At 43.6% G+C, this 20194-nt stretch overlaps 1 protein-coding gene across 6 annotated transcripts in view; it reads right to left on the reverse strand.

Moving 5' to 3' along the window:
* STIM1 (stromal interaction molecule 1) overlaps window positions 1-20194 on the reverse strand; it is a 327443-nt gene that overhangs the window by 108932 nt on the left and 198317 nt on the right. For all 6 annotated transcript variants that reach the window (XM_029601953.1, XM_029601952.1, XM_029601954.1 and 3 more), the window contains exon 6: window positions 19464-19579. In XM_029601953.1, coding sequence (XP_029457813.1) covers window positions 19464-19579 — 116 coding nt within the window. The remainder of the gene's footprint in view (window positions 1-19463; window positions 19580-20194) is intronic.

Raw genomic sequence — 20194 nt, forward strand, 5'->3', positions numbered from 1 at the left:
GGCCACCCCTGCTCTAGGGTATATATGTTTAGATCTTTAAGTCTATCCCCATATGCTTTAGAACGAAGACCACTGATCATTTTAGTAACCACCCAATGGGCCAAGTCCAACTGGTTTCTATCCTTTTGAAAGAGCAGTCTCCAGAATTGTACTCAGTATTCCAAGTGAGGTCTCACCAGGGACCTACACAGGGGCAATATCACCTCCCTTTTTCTACTGACCATTCCTTTCCCTATGCAGCCATGCATCTTTCTGGCTTTTTACCGTCACTTTATCCACCTGTTTGGCCACCTTAAGATCATAAGAACATGCCATAGTGAGTCAGACCAAGGATCCATCAAGCCCAGCATCCTGTTTCCAACAGTGGCCAATCCAGGCCATAAGAACCTGGCAAGTACCCAAAAACTAAGTCTATTCCATGTTACTGTTGCTAGTAATAGCAGTGGCTATTTTCTAAGTCAACTTAATTAATAGCAGGTAATGGACTTCTCCTCCAAGAACTTATCCAATCCTTTTTTAAACACAGCTATTCTAACTGCACTAACCACATCCTCTGGCAACAAATTCCAGAGTTTAACTGTGCCTTGAGTGAAAAAGAACTTTCTCCGATTAGTTTTAAATGTGCCACATGCTAACTTCATGGAGTGCCCCCTAGTCTATTATCTGAAAGAGTAAATAACTAATTAAAATCATGAGATGTCTAGAATGGGTAGATGTGAAACACCTCTATCACATCCCCCCTCAGCCGTCTCTTCTCCAAGCTGTAAAGTCCTAACCTCTTCTCTGTACCTTCTCCAACGCAATTATATCTTTTTTGAGATGCGGTGACCAGAATTGTACACAGTATTCAAGGTGTGGTCTCACCATGGAGCGATAGAGGCATTATGACATTTTCCGTTTTATTCACCATTCCCTTTCTAATAATTCCCAACATTGTTTGCTTTTTTGACTGCCGCAGCACACTGAACCGACGATTTCAATGTGTTATCGATTATGACGCCTAGATCTTTTTCTTGGGTGATAGCACCTAATATCATCAGATACAATCACCCTCAGATCTAGCTCTTCTTTAAGAACATAAGAAATTGTCATACTGGGTCAGACCAAGGTTCCATCAAGTCCAGCATCCTGTTTCTAACAGTTGCCAATCCAGGCTACAAGGACCAAACACTAAGCAGATCCCATGCTACTGATGAAGGTAATAGCAGGTTATTCCCTAAGTCAACTCGATTAATAGCAGTTAATGGACTTCTCCTCCAAGAACTTATCCAAACCTTTTTTAAACCCAGCTACACTAACTGCACTAACCACATCCTCTGCCAACAAATTCCAGAGCTTAACAGTGCATTGAGTGAAAAAGAATTTTCTCAGATTAGCTTTAAATGTGCTACTTGCTAACTTCATGGAGTGCCCCCTAGTCCTTCTATTATCCGAAAGAGTAAACAACCGATTCACATCTACCCATTCTAGACCTCTCAATATTTTAAAGATCTCTTATCATATCCCCCCTCAGACGTCACTTCTCCAAGCTAAACTGCCCTAACTTCTTCAGTCTTTCCTCATAGGGGAGCTGTTCCATTCCCCTTTATCATTTTGGTCGCCCTTCTCTGTACATTCTCCAATGCAACTATATCTTTTTTGAGATGCAGTGACCAAAATTGTACACAGTACTCAAGGTACAATCTCACCATGGAGCAATAGAGAGGCATTATGACATTTTCCATTTTATTCACCATTCCCTTCCTAATAATTCCTAACATTGTTTGCTTTTTTGACTGCTGCAGCACACTGAGCTGATGATTTCAATGTATTATCCATTATGATGACTAGATCTTTTTCCTGGGTGGTATCTCCTAATATGGAACCTAACATCGTGTAACTACAGCATGGGTTATTTTTCCCTAAATGCAACAACTTCCACCTGTCAACATTAAATTTCATCTATCATTTGGAAGTCCAATTTTCCAATCTCGCAAGGTCCTCTTGCAATTTATCACAATCCGCTTGTGATTTAAACTACTCTGAATAATTTTGCATCATCCGCAAATTTGATTACCTCACTCGTCGTATTCTTTTCTAGATCATTTATAAATATATTGAAAAGCACAGGTCAAAGTACAGATCCCTGAGGTACTCCACTGTTTATCCTTTTCCTCTGAGAAACCTGACCATTTAATCCTACTCTGCTTCCTTTCTTTTAACCAGTTTGTAATCCGCAAAAGGACATTGGCTCCTATCCCATGACTTTTTAGTTTTCTTAGAAGCCTCTCATGAGGGACTTTGTCAAACGCCTTCTGAAAATCCAAATACTCTACATCTATTGGTTCACCTTTATTCACATAGGGGCGGATTTTAAAAGGAGCGCGAATAGGCCTACTTTTGTTTGTGCGGGGATTTACGCCTCCCTCTGGGAGGCGTAAATCCCCGCGCGCCAGCGGGCCTCCTGCGCGCTGGGCCGTGACCTGGGGGCGGGAACGGAGGGCGCGGCCATGCCCCCGGACCGCCCCGGGCCGTAGCCACGCCCCCGTACCCGCCCCCAAAACGCTGCCGACACGCCACGAAAACGCCGCGACGACCGGGACCGCCCCCGCCACGCCCCCCGCCACGCCCCCCGAAAACGCCGGGACTTACGCGAGTCCCGGGGCTCTGCGCGCGCCGGTAGGCCTATGTAAAATAGGCTATGTAAAATAGGTGTTAGAGGATTCCCTCCGAGGCCGCTCCGAAATCGGAGCGGCCTCGGAGGGAATCCTCTAACACCCTCCCCTCACCTTCCCCTCCCTTCCTCTACCTAACCCACCCGCCCGGCCCTGTCTATACCCCCCCCCTTACCTTTGTTGGGGGATTTACGCCTCCCAGAGGGAGGCGTAAATCCCCGCGCGCCAGCGGGCCTCCTGCGCGCTGGGCCGTGACCTGGGGGCGGGAACGGAGGGCGCGGCCATGCCCCCGGACCGCCCCGGGCCGTAGCCACGCCCCCGTACCCGCCCCCAAAACGCTGCCGACACGCCACGAAAACGCCGCGACGACCGGGACCGCCCCCGACACGCCCCCCGACACGCCCCCCCGAAAACGCCGGGACTTACGCGAGTCCCGGGGCTCTGCGCGCGCCGGTAGGCCTATGTAAAATAGGCTTACCGGCGCGAGCAGGGCTCTGAAAATCCGCCCCATATTTATTAACCCATTCAAAAACATGAAGCAGATTTGTGAGGCAAGACTTCCCTTGGGTAAATCCATGCTGTGTTCCATTAGACCATGTCTTTCTATTGCTCTGTGATTTTGATCTTTAGAATAGTTTCCACTATTTTTCCCGGCACTAAAGTCAGGCTCACTGATATATAGTTTCCCAGATCGCCCCTGGAGCCCTTTCTAAATATTGGGGTTACGTTGGCCACCCTCCAGTCTTCAGGTACAATGGATGATTTTAATGACAGATTACAAATTGTAACTAATAGATCTGAAATTTCATTTTTTAGTTACTTCAGAACCCTGGGATGCTTACCATCCAGTCCAGGTGGTTTGCTACTCTTTAATTTGTCAATCTGGCCTACTAAATCTTCTAGGTTCACAGTGATTTGGTTCACAGTTCATCTGACTCATCACCCTTGAAAACCATCTCCGGAACTGGTATCTCCCCAATATACTCATTAGTAAACACAGAAGCAAAGAATTAATTTAGTCTTTCTGCAATGGCCTTATCTTCCCTAAGAGCCCCTTTAACCCCTCGGTCATCTAACAGTCCAACCAACTCCCTCACAGGTTTCTTGCTTCAGATGAATTTTAAAAAGTTTTTATTATGAGTTTTTGCCTCTGCGGCCGACTTCATTTCATTTCAAATTCTCTCTTAGCCAAGGGTCCATCAAGCCGGGCATCCTGTTTCCAACAGAGGCCAAATCAGGCCACAAGAACCTGGCATTTACCCAAACACTAAGAAGATCCCATGCTACTTATGCAATTAATAGCAACGGCTATTCCCTAAGTAAACTTGATTAATAGCTGTTAATGGACTTCTCCTCCAAGAACTCATCCAAACCTTTTTTTGAACCCAGCTACACTAACTGCACTAATCACATCCTTTGGCAACAAATTCTAGAGCTTTATTGTGCATTGAGTGAAAATAATTTTCTCCAATTAGTCTTAAATGTGCTACTTGCTAACTTCATGGACTGCCCCCTAGTACTTCTACTATTCGAAAGTGTAAATAACCGATTCATATCTACTCGTTCAAGACCTCTCATGATCTTAAAGACCTCTATCATATCCCCCCCTCAGCCATCTCTTCTCCAAGCTGAACAGCCCTAATCTCTTCAGCCTTTCCTCATAGGGGAGCTGTTCCATCCCCTTTATCATTTGGTTGCCCTTCTCTCTACCTTCTCCATCACAACTATATCTTTTTTGAGATGCGGCGACCAGAATTGTACATAGTATTCAAGGTGAGGTCTCACCATGGAGCGATATAGAGGCATTATGACATTTTCCGTTTTATTAACCATTCCCTTCCTAATAATTCCTAACATTGTTTGCTTTTTTGACTGCTGCAGCACACTGAGCAGATGATTTTAAAGTATTATCCACTATGATGCCTAGATCTTTTTCCTGGGTGGTAGCTCCTAATATGGAACCTAACATCATGTAACTATAGCATGGGTTATTTTTCCCTATATGCAACACCTTGCACTTGTCCACATTAATTTTCATCTGCCATTTGGATGCCCAATCTTCCAGTCTTGCAAGGTCCTCCTGTAATGTATCACAATCCACTTGTGATTTAACTACTCTGAATAATTTTGTGTCGTATGCAAATTTGATAACCTCACTCGTATTCCTTTCCAGATCATTTATATATATATATATTGAAAAGCACCGGTCCAAGTACAGATCCCTGAGGAACTCCACTGTTTACCCTTTTCCACTGAGAAAATGGACCATTTAATCCTACTCTCTGTTTCCTGTGTTTTAACCAGTTTGTAATCCACGAAAGGACATCGACTCCTATCCCATAACATTTAGGGGTTATTTTTGGCTAAAATAGCTTCTTTTACCACACTTTTTAACCATGCCGGTAATAGTTTTGCCTTCCTTTCTTAATGCGTAGAATACATCTGGACTGCACTTTTAAGATTGCATTTTTAAACAATATCCACGCCTGTTGTAGACTTAACCTTTGCAGCTGCACCTTTCAGATTTTTTCTATTTTCCTCATTTTATCAAAGTTTCCCTTTTGAAAATTTAGTGTTAGAGCTGCAGATTTACTTATTGTCCCCCTTCCAGTTATTAGTTTGAATTTGATCATGTTATGATCACTATTGCCAAATGGCCTCATCACTGTTACCTCTCTCACCAAATCCTGCGTTCCACTAAGAATGGTGCTTAGAAGAATTTCACCTCCAATACTGTACCTCTCTCGAGTTTTTGCAGCTTAAATGCATACTTTTGCTATTAAATGTTGCCAGTCTCTAGACTATTCTTCGAGCTTCGCTAGATCTCTCCTTATGTTTTCCACAACTTCCTGGCTGTCTACATTGTTGCTGATTTGATATCATTTGCAAAAAGACAAAACAGTTCGCAATAATTCTTCCACTATGTCTCATAAAAATGTTGAAAAGAACCAGTCCAAGGACTGATCTCTGATGTACACCGCTAGTAACATCCCCCCTCCTCAGAGTTAACGCCATTTACCACTTCCCTTTGTCACCTCCCACTCAGTCACTCTAGGGCCCATACCAAGGGTGCTCAATTTAGTTTATAAGTCTTCTGTGTGGAACCGTGTCAAAGGCTTTACTGAAATCCAAGTCCAACTCTTTGGTCACCCAATAAAGTCTATAATCATTTCACGCCTAGTGTTTCCTCTCTTCCAGGTCTTTCAATCTCATAACTCTTTGGGTGCAGACCCCACACCATTTTGGTTGCCTTTCTCTGTGAATGGAGTTGTTGATAGAAACAGGTAAATTCAGAAATTGACTCTGGAGGTTTCCTACTCTGCTGGTCACACTTTATTGTGGGTTAATAGAGGGCAGGAGTCCTCAGTTGTATAAAGAAACTTGCCCCTCAAATTAGTGTGTGTTAACATTTTACACAGACAGAGGAGTAGGCCTGCTCAGAGCCCTTCCCTATGATGTTCCCAGGCCTCTACATCGAGCTGGGAAGAGCTGACCCAGCATAGCTCTGGCCCCAGGGTGCTTGAAGATAACGCTGTGTTGTCAGAGGCGCTTCACCTTCGAAGGGCTGATCCATGGAAGATTGCCGTCAGAGGTCATATGGATCAATGGAGAGAGAATGCTTTTTCTGCTACACTGGAGGCTTGAGGGAATGTGGGCCTTCATTTATTTGATAAGGGTGGGTTTAATGGCTTCTCTGTCCTTCTGTGAGAGAGGGCGATAGAGATCTTCTGCAGATTTTCTGGGGATTAACTTGGAAATGTATAATGGGGTATGAGATTGTGTGATTAGGTTTATACAGAATGTATCAATTTTTATATCATATTGTATTATGTATTCATTTTTCTGTAAGATTTGTGTGTACTTTTAATGATGTAATGAATTCTGTATTTTATGATTTATGCAGGGAGTATTTTTTTAGATATGAAATTACTGCTTTGCACAGCATGAGTGAGTTTGGTATTTGTTTTATTATGCAAATCTGAAGTATTTTATTACGCTTATTTTATGTATCATGTTAACATGTTTTACTTCTTTCCTTTGAGAGAGAAAGGCAGTCCATGAACTTATATAAGGGGGCTCCTGCATGCTTGTGAGTAATGTTGGAGTATGGTAGGAGGTCTGACACTCCCCAGTAGGAGGAAGCATAGGTTTAACACATCTCCTATGCCCACAAGAGTGGAGTCTTGTGGCACCTTCCTCCACAGAAAGGTTCTGGTTACAGCACCTCTCTCAACAGAGAGGTCTCAAAGGGGAGAGGCAGAAGGAGAGGGGGTCTCTCTCTCTCTCCATAGAGAGGTACTGGAAGAAGTAGCCTGTCCTGGAAAGGGGGTAGGGGTCCAAGGTTAGGGTGTCCAGGTCTTCAGAATCTTGGGGTTTCAGAGTGATTCCTGCAATTGTCCCGAGGACGAGTTAAGCTTCCTGAAGATCCATATAAGAGGGCTTGCTTCAGAAGTGGAGAGAGGATTTGGCATTTGTTGGAATTCAAATGGAAGTTGCCTAATAAGAGAAGGTCCTGAAGAGTTTCTGACTGAAACAAGAAATCGGCCAGAGACTCATGTTTGAGAATATTGGAGGAGAGGTGGTGAGAGACAAAGAGCTGCATCCAGAGAAAGTAGTCCCGGGGAAGAGCCCAGAAGGATGGGGTTCCTAACCAGAGAGCTGACTTGTGCTAACATGAGAGACTGAGTTTATTTTTGTGCTTCTGGACTGGTTGGTGCACTATACTTTGGCGTATCAATTGTGAATTTTATGTTTCCTGTTATCAGTGACCAGTAAAGAATGTTAATTTTGGACAAACACAGTGTGCAGTATGGTGAGTTTGTTGACTTTGACTGGACCTGTGAGCAGATGAATTCCAGGAGGTGAGATAAAACCCCAAGGGCCTTGAAAGATTCACTTTCTGCTTCCTGTGCAGGAAGAACCATGTGAAGCCCATTGACACCTCCCAGTGAGCCCTTGTGCCCAGGTCTAGTTTAGGGCAGGGGCTAGATATAGAAACAGAAATAGCTCCTTCGTAGCTTAAAGGCCAACAAATATGGCTGGGCAATGTTTTATTCTTGAGCAATTCTCCTTCTATTAATGTGTTGCTGGGAGTGGCCATTTTATGAACCGTCCATAACATCAACTGATTTCATATGCTGGGGGGGTGAAATCTGATATCATCAGAAGAGCTGCTGCTCCCACTAATGTAGGAGTGCCAGAGAACCACCAGAGTCTAAAACTTCTTGTGCAAAGCACTTACACCCAATGGCACCTCAAAGTCAAACCAATTTCCTGAGGCATGACCTTTCGAGGACAAGAGTCCACCTCATCTGATGCATATCCTGGAAAGCTCAGGCCTCAATAAGTCTATGAGGTGCCATCAGGCTTGATTAACATACTCTGCAAAACTGCCCATTTCTTCCCTCTCCTCGTTCTCTTTTCCAGGTTTAGTGACACAGGATAAAGTCTAGCAGAGCTTGTGACAGTCACTTGGAACTGAAAGGGAAATTATTGGGGATGATCTCTACTTTGTTTACAGTTTCTTCATAGATTCTGGATTCCCACAATCCAAGCTTTAGACATTTGAAAACTTTTAGCATTTTTGGATTAGCATAAACAATTGTGGGGCAGTCTTCTACTCTGAGCTCATGCTAAGCAGAGTTCTTGAAAAATGTGCAGTAAACACTGGAAAGCTGGACTTATTTACAGCCCTGCCTGCCTCTTCTAGCCTCTTTCTGGCCTTTAGGAAGGCTTCATCTGAGCACACAATGCTTTCTGCTGTTACTGTACAAGCCCAGACAGGAACTTCATTAACTCTGCGCACCCCTATCAAGGCCTGGCTCCTTTCCACCGGCTCCCAGCCAAGCTCTCGATTTACTTGAAAACACACCCAACACCCACACATCTCGTATTAACATCACCCTTTAATGCAGCCTACCACCATGGCAGGGTTGCAAAGGAAACCACGTAAACCTTCCCGCTGTCTGGCTTCGTTTTATTTTCAAATTGTTAAGACTTCCAGGAGTTTTGTTATAAAAAAATATACATGCATATCTATAGGAATGAGTACAGTACTCCTGGAAGCCCTGACAATTTCAAAGTAAATATACACAGCATTAAAACCTCTGCTCAAGCTGGCGGCCACAGAAGGCTCCGTGGGGACTGCTGGCCTGAAAAAAAGGCGCACCCAAAGCAATCGCCAGCTGCCGAGCCAGGTTTGGCAAGTGGCAGCACTGGCCTGCCAAGGGATCAAAGCTTCTGCTTAGACTCTGTCTTTTTCTACTATGCTGGTACAGTGACTCCTGCCACTGGCACACTACTGCCAGGGTCCTTACCTGATGGAGGAAGGGCTACAGCATACAGGAGGAGAAGCTGAGATAATAAGCTGCCTCGCTTCCTTTCAGTCTATTACAATTCCTGATAAAAGAACAGCAACAGTACATCTCACCGAAAGTGTGCTGGATGCATAGGAGCCCGTTGCCACAACCTGCCTGGCATGGCAGAAGCGTGACAGAAACAAATACAGAAAAGCACCACCAGCATGCAATCAGTCTGTGGACCTCTCCCTCCCAGCACCACTAAGACAAGGCTTGGATTCTGCCACTCTTCTAGCTCCTATATCCTCTGGAGAAAGTCTATTCCAGGTGTTCACCACCCTCTCAGTGAAAAACTCTTTTCCCACATTCCTTGTAAGCTTCCTTCTTTCAGCTTCCTTCGATGGTCCCTTGTCCTTGAGCTTTTCAACCCACCGAAAGTGCTTCCCTTCCAGGACCTTCTGAAGCCTGCTAGATCATTGCTTCTCAACCCAGTCTTCATGGCACACCTAGCCAGTCGGGTTTTCAGGATATCCACAATGAATATGCATGAGATAGATTTGCATACAATGGAAAGGAGGTTGAGAAGCACTGTGCTAGGTATTTGACTGTTTGATTCATCTCTCCTGTTCCCTTTTTAGCTCCTTCTGTCCAAAGTTCCTCCATATAATCAATATCCTTGTATGGATGTGGCCTCCGGAGCTGAACACAGTTCTGAAGGTGGGGTCTCACCACAGACCTGTGCACAGGTAATATTACTTTCTTTTTTCTGAAGTAGATACAGTAAGGTGCACGAGGCAGAGCACACAGTTTACCCCGCAGTTGTGCGCAAACTTTACTGTCGATCCAGCAAGGAGATTTGAGTACAACAATGTGTGCACAGGCTAGCGGGCACACATTGCTGTGCAAATCCCATGCTAATGTTGGCAATTGCTACCTCTCAATTCAGAAAGGTGCACTGGCTTAATGCTGGAAACCTAACGCCTAGACCGAGGTAGAGGAATGTTAGTCTAGGGACGGAAGCTGAAATTCCGAGCGGGAATACTAAAGACGTATACACAAAAGTGCTCATTTGTTGTGTGCATAAGTTATGAGGAGAAGAGAATCTTTTTTCCTGCCAGAGTTAAATTATGTACTCAGCCTTCTGCAGCTTGTGTGCTTTTTAACTCCCGATGCATTAGCATATCATTTGCTTTCTGCATCGGGAGTTACTTTCTTTTTTTACCGCGCAGGTTAAAAACGTCACCGCTGACTTTCAGTGCCCAATTTTAATGCACTCCTTGTTTCAGGCCCTCTGCTAGTGACACTTTATGCACCCAAGCAATACCAAGAGCTTTCCCAACTGCTTTGTCTCAGCGACTCCAGGTTTCGCTCCTTTCGGGTCTGCTGAATCCGGCTGCATTAGGCGTCATTTTGGTTGCCTTACCACTGAGTAACGGGCGCTGATCAAACCTGTGGTACTTTAAAGCAGGCTCGCAAAAAAGGAGAAAGATTAATCCCAAGCGGCAGACCCCAAAATGGCCTACGGGATCGGAGTGAGATGACTCCTGCTATATCAGAGTTCTGTCCTGCAAAGATCTGCAGAACCCCTGTATGGTTTGGGAACCACTGGAGTCAGATCTGCTCTTCTTGGGGAACTCCTGATAAATGCCAGAGTTAGGATTCTTTTGTCTTTAATCTCTGTTCCTTCTCATTTTTATATGTTTGGCAGGTTGGGGTTCCAATTAGTATCATGTATGTGTCCAGTCCTGTCTGGGGTTTGTCCAGGAGAGGAAGGGATGAGAAGTGAGGGAAGAGAGGGGCTAGAGGAAGGGGGGGGGGAGGGATGGTGGGTTTTTGCACATGTAAGGGTAATTGGTGGATTGTGGTGCCTGGGGGGGGGGGGGGGGGGGGGCTTCTCTAATGTGGGAGTGATCATTCACTATTTGAGGACAATAATTTCTTGGAATGCTTGTGAGCTGGAATCTCCAATTAAGAGACAAAAAATTTCAAAAGCACTGACGAAGCATCAAGCTGATATAGCTATGATCCAAAATACACATCTTAGTCACATCGAACACAGTAAACTACGTAGATGATGGGTGGGGGACATAATCTGGGCTTCTTCAGGCTCTCATAAAGCAGGAGTGGCTATTTTAGTGAATAAATTGCTGTCTTTTCAACATACGGTTATAATTAATGTTCCTAGAGGTCATTTTCTTCTTCTTATGGGCCATCTAATGGAGAAACCTATAACTTTCTGTAATATCTAAGCCCCAAATCAATATGATCAAGGTTTCTTTCAATCTATATTTTGGATAATTGATGATTCTCTATCAGGTTCTTTGGTTTTGGGAGGTGATTTAAACATGGCATGTGACCATTGGCTGAATAAGTCTCACCCAGACCCCTTGGACACGTTTTTGACACATACGGGTGTCCCTTTCACTTGCAAAAAATTAGACTTGATAGATGCCTGATGGGTTCTCCATCCTGTGGAGCGTGACTATACTCATGTTTCCCGAGCGCATGCCTACTGTTATCTAACGTCATATTTTCTAAAGTGTCTAACGCAGAGATCGGGCCCCTGGAAGTCTCAGACCATGCCTTGGGTGGATAGTGGACAGAGGCGCTGTAAATGGCATTTTCCTGCATACCTTGGTAAAGAACCTAAATTCCAGAAGTTTTTGCAACAGAGATGGGATGAGTTTCAGGAGCAAAACAAGGAGCATATTACAGAGCCTACCCTTTTTTAGGAAATGGGAAAAGCGGTGCTCCGTGGCGAGATTATTGCTTTTTTAGCCCATAGACGTAGGGTTCTGGATGCTAAGTTATTGAACTTGGAAAAAAAAAGGTACGTAGTGATAGATTGCACCTAGCAAGGGGGCGTTGTGAGCAGGCCAGGACAAATTTTTTTAATTTTTTTTAAACATCTTTGTCGCTTTGAACTCATTGCTCCATCAACGCATGGTTAAATCTATGTTTTACTACAAATACCAGCTTTTCCAATATGGAAGTAAAGCGGGGAAGTTACTGGCTATTATGGTTAAGCGTAAATTAAGGGCCAAATATAGCGCAGCAGCACATGATAAAAAGCAGAACATTTTTAACTCCAATGAGAGACTATGTGGGATTTTTCTTGATTATTTTCAGTTGCTTTATACCTGACAGCCAGGGGATACTAAGGCAAGGAATCATTTTTTTCTGGATTGCTCTTTCACAGCTCACTGATGCACGGCTGGGTAAGAACATAAGAACATGCCATACTGGGTCAGACCAAGGGTCCATCAAGCCCAGCATCCTGTTTCCAACAGTGGCCAATCCAGGCCACAAGAACCTAGCAAGTGCCCAAAAACTAAGTCTATTCCATGTTACTGTTGCTAGTAATAGAGGTGGCTATTTCCTAAGTCAACTTAATTAATAGCAGGTAATGGACTTCTCCTCCAAGAACTTATCCAATCCTTTTTTAAACCCAGCTACACTAACTGAACTAACCACGTCCTCTGGCAACAAATTCCAGAGCTTAATTGTGCATTGAGTAAAAAAGAACTTTCGCCGATTAGTTTTAAATGTGCCACATGCTAACTTCATGGAGTACCCCCTGGTCTTTCTATTATCCGAAAGTGTAAATAACTGATTCACATCTACCCGTTCTAGACCTCTCATGATTTTAAACATCTCTATCATATCCCCCCTCAGCCATCTCTTCTCCAAGCTGAAGTGTCCTAACCTCTTTAGTCTTTCCTCATAGAGAAGCTGTTCCATTCCCCTTATCATTTTGGTAACCCGTTTTGTTTAGAGGAAATATAATATGGGATCTTGGGGGCTCCCCCCTGTACAAGCCACCAGAACTGGATGGCTATGGAGGGGAATTTTATGAGATTTTGAGAGAATGGGTGGACCCTCCCCTGCTCATGTATGAATATCTATTGAAAAGCAGTATTTTCCATATAATGTTTATAAGTCATTATTAATGCTACTTCCTAAAAATGATAAGGATCCACTTTTGCTGGGCTCTTATAGGTCCATTTCATTGCTGAATTTTGACATTAAATTATTAGCCAAGATCTATGCAGACCGCCTTGTATGTGTTATCACCTCTTTGGGGGAGAATCATCAGGTGGGCTTCGTAGAAGGGCGTCATCCATTTTTCAATGTGAGGAGGGTTTTGGTTTCTGTCGTGCGGAGTACTACTCGAGTGATTTCATCACTATTGATCAGCTTTGACGCCAAAAAGGCTTTTGATTGGGTAGCATGGGATTATCTCTTCTTCATCTTAGAACAGTTTGGATTCTGTGGAAACTGGTTAAAAGTGGTGCGCTTGCTCTATTCTGATCCCAGGGCTCAAATGTTAGTAAATGGATGTCCCACAAATGAGTTCCTTTATAGCGTGGCGTACGGCAGGGCTCTCCTCTTTTGACCCTTTAATTATGTCGCTAGAACTGCTATTACGGGCCATCCAACACAATGTTTGCATTTCTCGTTATACCAAGTATTAATATTTTATTACTACTCTCGTAGTTACGTACCTATTTAATCATATGTACCTCTCTTATCTTATGTTACAAACCATTCCATGTAAATGTTTCATCCTACATTATTTAATCACCCAGTTCCATGTAAACCGATATGATGTGCAAACGGTTATCAGTATAAAAAAGCCTTAAATAAATAAATATATTTCAGGTATTTCAGTAGGTGTCTGAATTAAGATTTTTTTTGCGGATAATCTGCTTGTATATCTCAGTAAGCCAGTGGAGTTGTTGACTGCTTTGATGGAGGAATTTGCTACTTTTGGCTCCTTTTCATGCTTTAAATTCAGAAAAAGGCTTAAGATGTGGTTGTTTAATCAAGCCTTTCCAGACCCCAACTGAATCTCAATTCAACGACAACCATAGTCAGACATTCTTAGAACATTGTAAATAATTGCTCTGTTAAATTCCTTTAGCCTTTCCTTCTTTACCCAGTTTTGAACATCCTTGTTTTATTGTAACTTCAGAGTTTCTCTTCACTTGTTACAGTTTTATTTTCGAAAAACACTAAATAAATAAACAAATAAATAAAATAAATACATACATAAATATGAGCAAATCTGAGGTGATGGCATTCCCGGTTCACTCTCAGGTGGAGTGAGGTGAGACGTTTCCTCTTAGATGGGCCCTGGATTCTTTCTGCTAACTGGGGGTGCAGATATCAACAAATCTCACCAAGATCTATGATTTAAATATTCCACCATTATTAAAGTCCTTAAAGAAGAACATTTTGGAATGGGGGGGGGGATTTGCCCCCTTTGGTGACTGGTAGGGTGAATTTATTTAAAATGCTTTTATGGCCCCAGTGCTTATATATATTGCAAACATTTCCCTTAATAGAGGGCATTGTCCCGTTTTGTACGGCAAGGAAAAGGGCGCTGGGATCTTGGCAGCAAGGAGGGCTGGGGATTCCGGATGTGGAGGAGACACGTGAAAGACTGGATATATAATTCTGCACATTTTACCCCCTTGGATCTGGAGAAGGAATAGGTCAAACCTTTATATCCATGCTTTGTGCTGCATGCTGGTTCGGCACATTTGCCATTGGATATACGTCGCAATTTCTCCATAGTCATTTACGTAAGGCGTGGATATACCATTGTAATAAATTGGACCATGATCCAAGGGAGTCCATTTATATACCTATTAGGGGCAATCTAGATTTTACACCAGGCATGCAGGCTTCGGCATTTGTTCATTGGGCAGTGCAAGGTGTGGACTCTATCACATGTGGTGGACTCACATATCAGGCATTACAAGCAGCTGAGACATTACATCTCCTCAATGTAGAGCGTTAATCTTAGGGATGCCTTCACAGATCAGATAGAAGAGGTTTTTTTTAAGTTGAAATTCATAAGAGTCAGGACATCGTGAATTCGCAGATCCCTAGTTAGATTAAGGCCCGAGTCTCCTAGTGCCCCACTGCATGCTAAGTGGAAGGCGGAATTATCTGACTTGGCCGATTTTCATTTTTTCCACTCTTAAGTGCATACCTGAGCTGACGGAATATGCAAATTTGAGAGAGATGCAATACAAATTCTTACAGCGGGCGTACTTGCCTCCGTCCTGGCTGTATAGAATGGGTTACCTGAATTCAGGGTTGTGCTGTAAGTGGCAGCTGGATAGGGGCACTCTGAGGCATTGTTTTTGAATTTCAATCCTTTTGGGAAAACATTCACGAGCATTTATTTATTTATGATTTTTATATACCGACATTCGATCTCAATCGAATCTTTTTCTGATGGGACAGACAGTGGTTTTTGCTCCTGAGGACGTCCTTTTTGATGTAGCATCCTCCTTCCAGATTCGAGGGAAGGGTAAACATCTTTTGCTCCAGAAAACATGTTTGATGGCGAAGGTGGCCATTCTCTTGCATTAGTGCGAGCAGGAACCTCCAGCTTTTTGGCTTTAGAGAAATAAATTTCATGGTCTAATGCAAATGAAAAATCAAACTACAACCCGATCGTTTAAATGCAAGCTTAAATTTATTGACGTTTAGCACCCTTATTTATAACTGTCTCTGGGGACCAGAAGCGAGGTAATTCATCCATAAATTTCTGAACTCTAGCATCTCTATTTTGGCATGTGTATGACCCCCAATATGAATCTTCTTTTTCTTACTCTTTTCTCGTTTCCCTTGTGTTATCTGAGGCGGGGGGGTTATGCCATGTGGTGCGGGGAAAAACGTGAAAATGTTTTGAACACTGATTGTGTATATTGTTTGATGCTTGGCATGCTTCAGAATCATGTATGTCAAGCTTTATTGAAGATATACAACAACAAAACAGTCTCAAATATTAAATTCATTTTCATCATATCTACCAGCAGCAGCTTACTGAAAATGTTATACTCCACAACCAGCCCACTTTCCCTTCAAACCCTTCCCCAATGTCACTTACAAAGACAGTGATGAGGACTGGGCCTAGCACTGATCCTTGTAGCACCCTGCAGGTCACTTTCCTTTCAACAGAGTGGTCCTCACTGACCCACCGCTCGCTAAGCTGATGCCCAACTAACGTCTCACTCAGTTTATAAATTTTGTGCCAACTGTCAGGCTGGCTAAAGTCTTCTGTGTGGCACGCTATCAAAAACTGTACTGAAATCCAGAGAGACCACATTTACTACAACCCCTACCTGCACCCCAATCCTCTTGTCACTGCATCAAAGAAGTCAATCAATTTGTTTGGCAAGATGCTCTCCTTATGAAGCCAGGCTGCTTCAAGGGATTGCACTATTTTATATTTCAGTAACACTTCCATTCCCTTGCCCACTACTGATGTTAACCTAACAGCTCTGTATTTTTTCACTTCTGCTCTTCTGCCGTCTCTTGGAACCTCTCCTATTTCAAGAGATAAGTTGAACAGAACTACCAGGGCGACAGTTAGCACCCTCTTTAGCTTCTTCAATATTCTGGGCTATACCATCAGGTCCCAAAGCCTTATTTATTTTTAGTTGTGCCAATATCTTGAATACTGCAACTTCAGCAAACTGTTAATGAGTTCAAACCATAACCCCTTATTGTCCTTGGTCCGTCAGCCTCTCTTTTTAGAATGAATACTGCATTTTTTTCTGAACCTCTTCACTAAACCCATTCTCCCTTTTAATTCTTCCTTTGGTCTTCAACCGTGCTTCCAGGGACTTAAACCAAAAAGAGACACGTTATTTGCATGAATGACATTACTATTAAACAAATGGTTCTTACTACAGTCAGCAAATTTTCCTGCTTTCATTTTAATTTTCAAGGACTGCAATGTTAAATGAGATTTTATCCATCCATTACATCACAGGTGTGACATCACAAAGCAAACTCATTAGCCTATCACAGTGCAGCTTCCCAGGTCAGGTCATGATGTATATTGACAGTTCCCCACATGGTTTACTGCGCCACGTTTTTCAGTTGAATTGTTACAGTCTGCAGAATACAATAAAATATATATATATATATATATATATATATATATATATAATTAATTGAACAAAGCAGAAAGCAGCTGTGAGGACAGAGTACAGACAACCCAAAATCACTTTGCTGTAAATATTTCAAGTGAGCTATAATCCAGTAGCAAACGCCAATTTGCCCTTACTTCCATTTCTTCCTTCAACAAACAAGGATTTGCAGCTCCTAGTGGACCAGATGTACTCAGTTTTCCCATTTTGTGTCTACAGGAAAAAAAGGCTTCATCAATCCAGCCTCCAAAACTGAACTACTCTTCATATCCCAACACCAAATCCCCAAACCCTCCCTTGCAAATGACCCAGCATATAGTTCCATCTCCACTCAGCCCTTTGTATGAGACCTCGGTATCCTGATTGACCAGCAATTGAACCTAAAGAAATACATCGACACCATCCTCAAGGAGGGTTTCTTTAAGCTCAACGTTCTAAAAAAATAAATAAACAAATAAATAAATAAATAAAACCCTTACTTCACACCCATGATTTCCGTACCGTCATTCAGGCCACCCTCTCCTCTAAAATGGACTACTGCAACTCCCTTCTCCTAGGTCTTCCCTACTCCACCATAAAACCGCTTCAAATGCTCCAGAATGCGGTAGCAAGGATCATCACAAATGCCTGTAAATCTGACCATATCACCCCCATCCTTAAAGACCTCTATAAAACCCTTACCATTATTCATAAATCCATCTACAGACACAACTCCAACCGGCTAGATGAACCGTTCCGCCTCATACTGTCCAACCGCCCCACCAGAGCAACCTACAAAGGCACCCTCCATGTGCCTTCCCTCAAGAAGGCACACCTCACCTCCAGTAGGGATCGAGCCCTCTCCATTGCTGGTCCTACCCGCTGGAACTCTCTAACCACATACCTCAGACTTGAGCCTTGCACCAAATTCAAAAATAAACTAAAGACATGGCTCTTCAAGCAGGCTTACCCAGATTAGTCCCCCTGCACCGTTGACCCTTTGCTGCATCAGTACCTGACCTGAACCTATGTATAAAGTTATTTTACATTGTTCACTTGTTATCTTAAACAGTTTGCTGTTCTCGTTTGCCAGTTTTTGGCTTATCTCTCTTTTCTCTGTAGTCCCATCCCCAGTACCTGTTTGATGTATTTTCTACCTGCAGTTCTGATGTAAGCCGGTATGATGTAACTACTAATACCGGTATAAAAAAAAGCTTTAAATAAATAAATAAAACAGTGTGCTCATTAGTCCTGGGGGAATTCTATGCTACTGCGGAGCGCAGAATTCACGCCCCCCCCCCCAGCACAGAATTGCCATTTTCTGCACAGAATTGCCAAATTTTGCGCAGAAAATAGCAGAGGAGACCACGGCATACCGCGAATGGAGCATGCGAAGACGAAGGCCCGCGTGTGCCATGGGATGCGCTCCGCTCGTGGCAAAGATGAAGGCCCGGGCGTGCCGTTCACGGCGAAGATGGAAGGCCCTGGTGAGAGAGAATGTTTGTGTGTGTGTGTGAGAGGAGAGGTGAGGTGAGAGAAGGTGTGAGAGGGGAGGGTGAAAGAGCATGGGAAGTAAGAGAGTGGGGGGGGATGCTTGAGTGTGGGTTTCAGAGAGAAGAAGCCTATATGAGGAGCTTGTGAAGGAGAGAGAGAGAGAGTGTGTGTGTGTGTGTGTGTGTGAGTGAGTGTGTGTGTGTGTGAGAGAGAGAGAGAGAGAGGGAGCGCATGTGTATGAAAAAGGAATAGTGTATATGTGAGGGTGCTAGTCTGGGTGAAGGGATTGTTATGTGTGAGACAGAGCCTGTGTGAATGAGTGCGTGCGAGAGAGACATAGGTAGCCTGTGTGAGGATGTATGTGTGAGAGAGAAAGGGAGCTTATGTGGGTGTATGCAAGAGAGAGGGCCCTTTATGAGGGGATGTGTGTGTGTGTGTGTGTGTGTGCGTGAGAGTGAGGGAGTCTGTATGAGGGGGTGTGTATGTGTATTAGAGAGAGGGAGCATATGTGTGAGAGAGGGAGGGACAGAGGGAGCCTGTGTGAGGGGCAGTACTGAGAATGGGGTCAAACTCTGGGACTGGCAATAGAGTGGAAGGGGTTGAACCTAGAGTGGTGGGGAGAGATACTGGCAGGTGGAGGAGGGCAAAGTGGCCAGGGGAGTAGGGACAGCGATGGAAGGGACACTCTTACAGTGAATTTCTAGGGAAATTCTGCTCAAAATATTTAAAATTCTTCATCTTTAAGTAACAACATTTTTCTGTATTAATTTAAAATGTAATTACTTTAAGACTGTCATGTAAATTGTCATTTTGACCAATATAAAGTTTGCAGAATTTTAAGTTTTTGTGCGCAGAATTCCCCCAGGAGTAGCTAGTGTGAAATGTGGAGGAAGGGATCAGCTATCTCAGAGAGATGAAATCATTACAAGAGTCTCTTCTTTCACTCATTGCTTCTTTTGGTTCTCCAGTTCTGCCTGACAAAGAGCCTTGTAACAGGAAACCAAGAAGCGTTTTCCGCGTCAGCTCTGTAAGCCTGAACTGATGCCCCAGTCCCACTCATCTGCTTCTACGAATGCACTCACACAGAGGAGGCCCGAAGAGCACCGTGTCCAATGCTTTCAGCTGCAGCTTCTGTCTGTGGCTCCGGTCACTCATCTTCAGGACAGTGCCCGTCATGGTGGCATTTGTCACGGCTAACCTGCACAAAGGAAGATCACAAAGTCAAACCATAGCCCACCTCTACCTGACAGAGGAGGGGAGGTGCACTTATAGAGCAACATCTGAAAAGCTATGTACATTAGTGCTCACAGGATGAGAAATAAAGTCCTGGATCTAGAGGCAGTCATGGAAGAAGCTGACTTGGATGTAGTGGCGTCACGGAGACCTGGTAGATGGAAAACCATGACTGGGATATAGTTATACCTGGCTAAATCTATTCAGGAAGGGAGGAGGTGTGGCATTATACATAAAGAACTGTATTAAAGCAACAGCATTGCTGAACTTATGCGGTAAGAATATGGCACTGAGGGGAGTGGAGGAGTAGCTTAGGTTAGAACAGCGGGCTACGAACCAGGGAAACTAGGTTCAAACCCAATGCTACTCCTTGTGACTTTGGGCAAGTCACTTAACCCTCCACTGCCTTGAGTACAAAACTCAGATTGTAAGCCCCCTGAGGACAGGGAAGTATGTACAGTATCTGAATGTAATACGCTTGAAGTGCTGAAAAAAAGAACATAAATCAAATAAATAAATACAAGAGGGAATGGAACATCCGTTTATATTGGCAGGACACACACACTTACTTCGCAGGCAG

This window comes from Rhinatrema bivittatum, chromosome 5 (assembly GCF_901001135.1).
Source record: "Rhinatrema bivittatum chromosome 5, aRhiBiv1.1, whole genome shotgun sequence".
NCBI classification, from domain to species: domain Eukaryota; kingdom Metazoa; phylum Chordata; class Amphibia; order Gymnophiona; family Rhinatrematidae; genus Rhinatrema; species Rhinatrema bivittatum.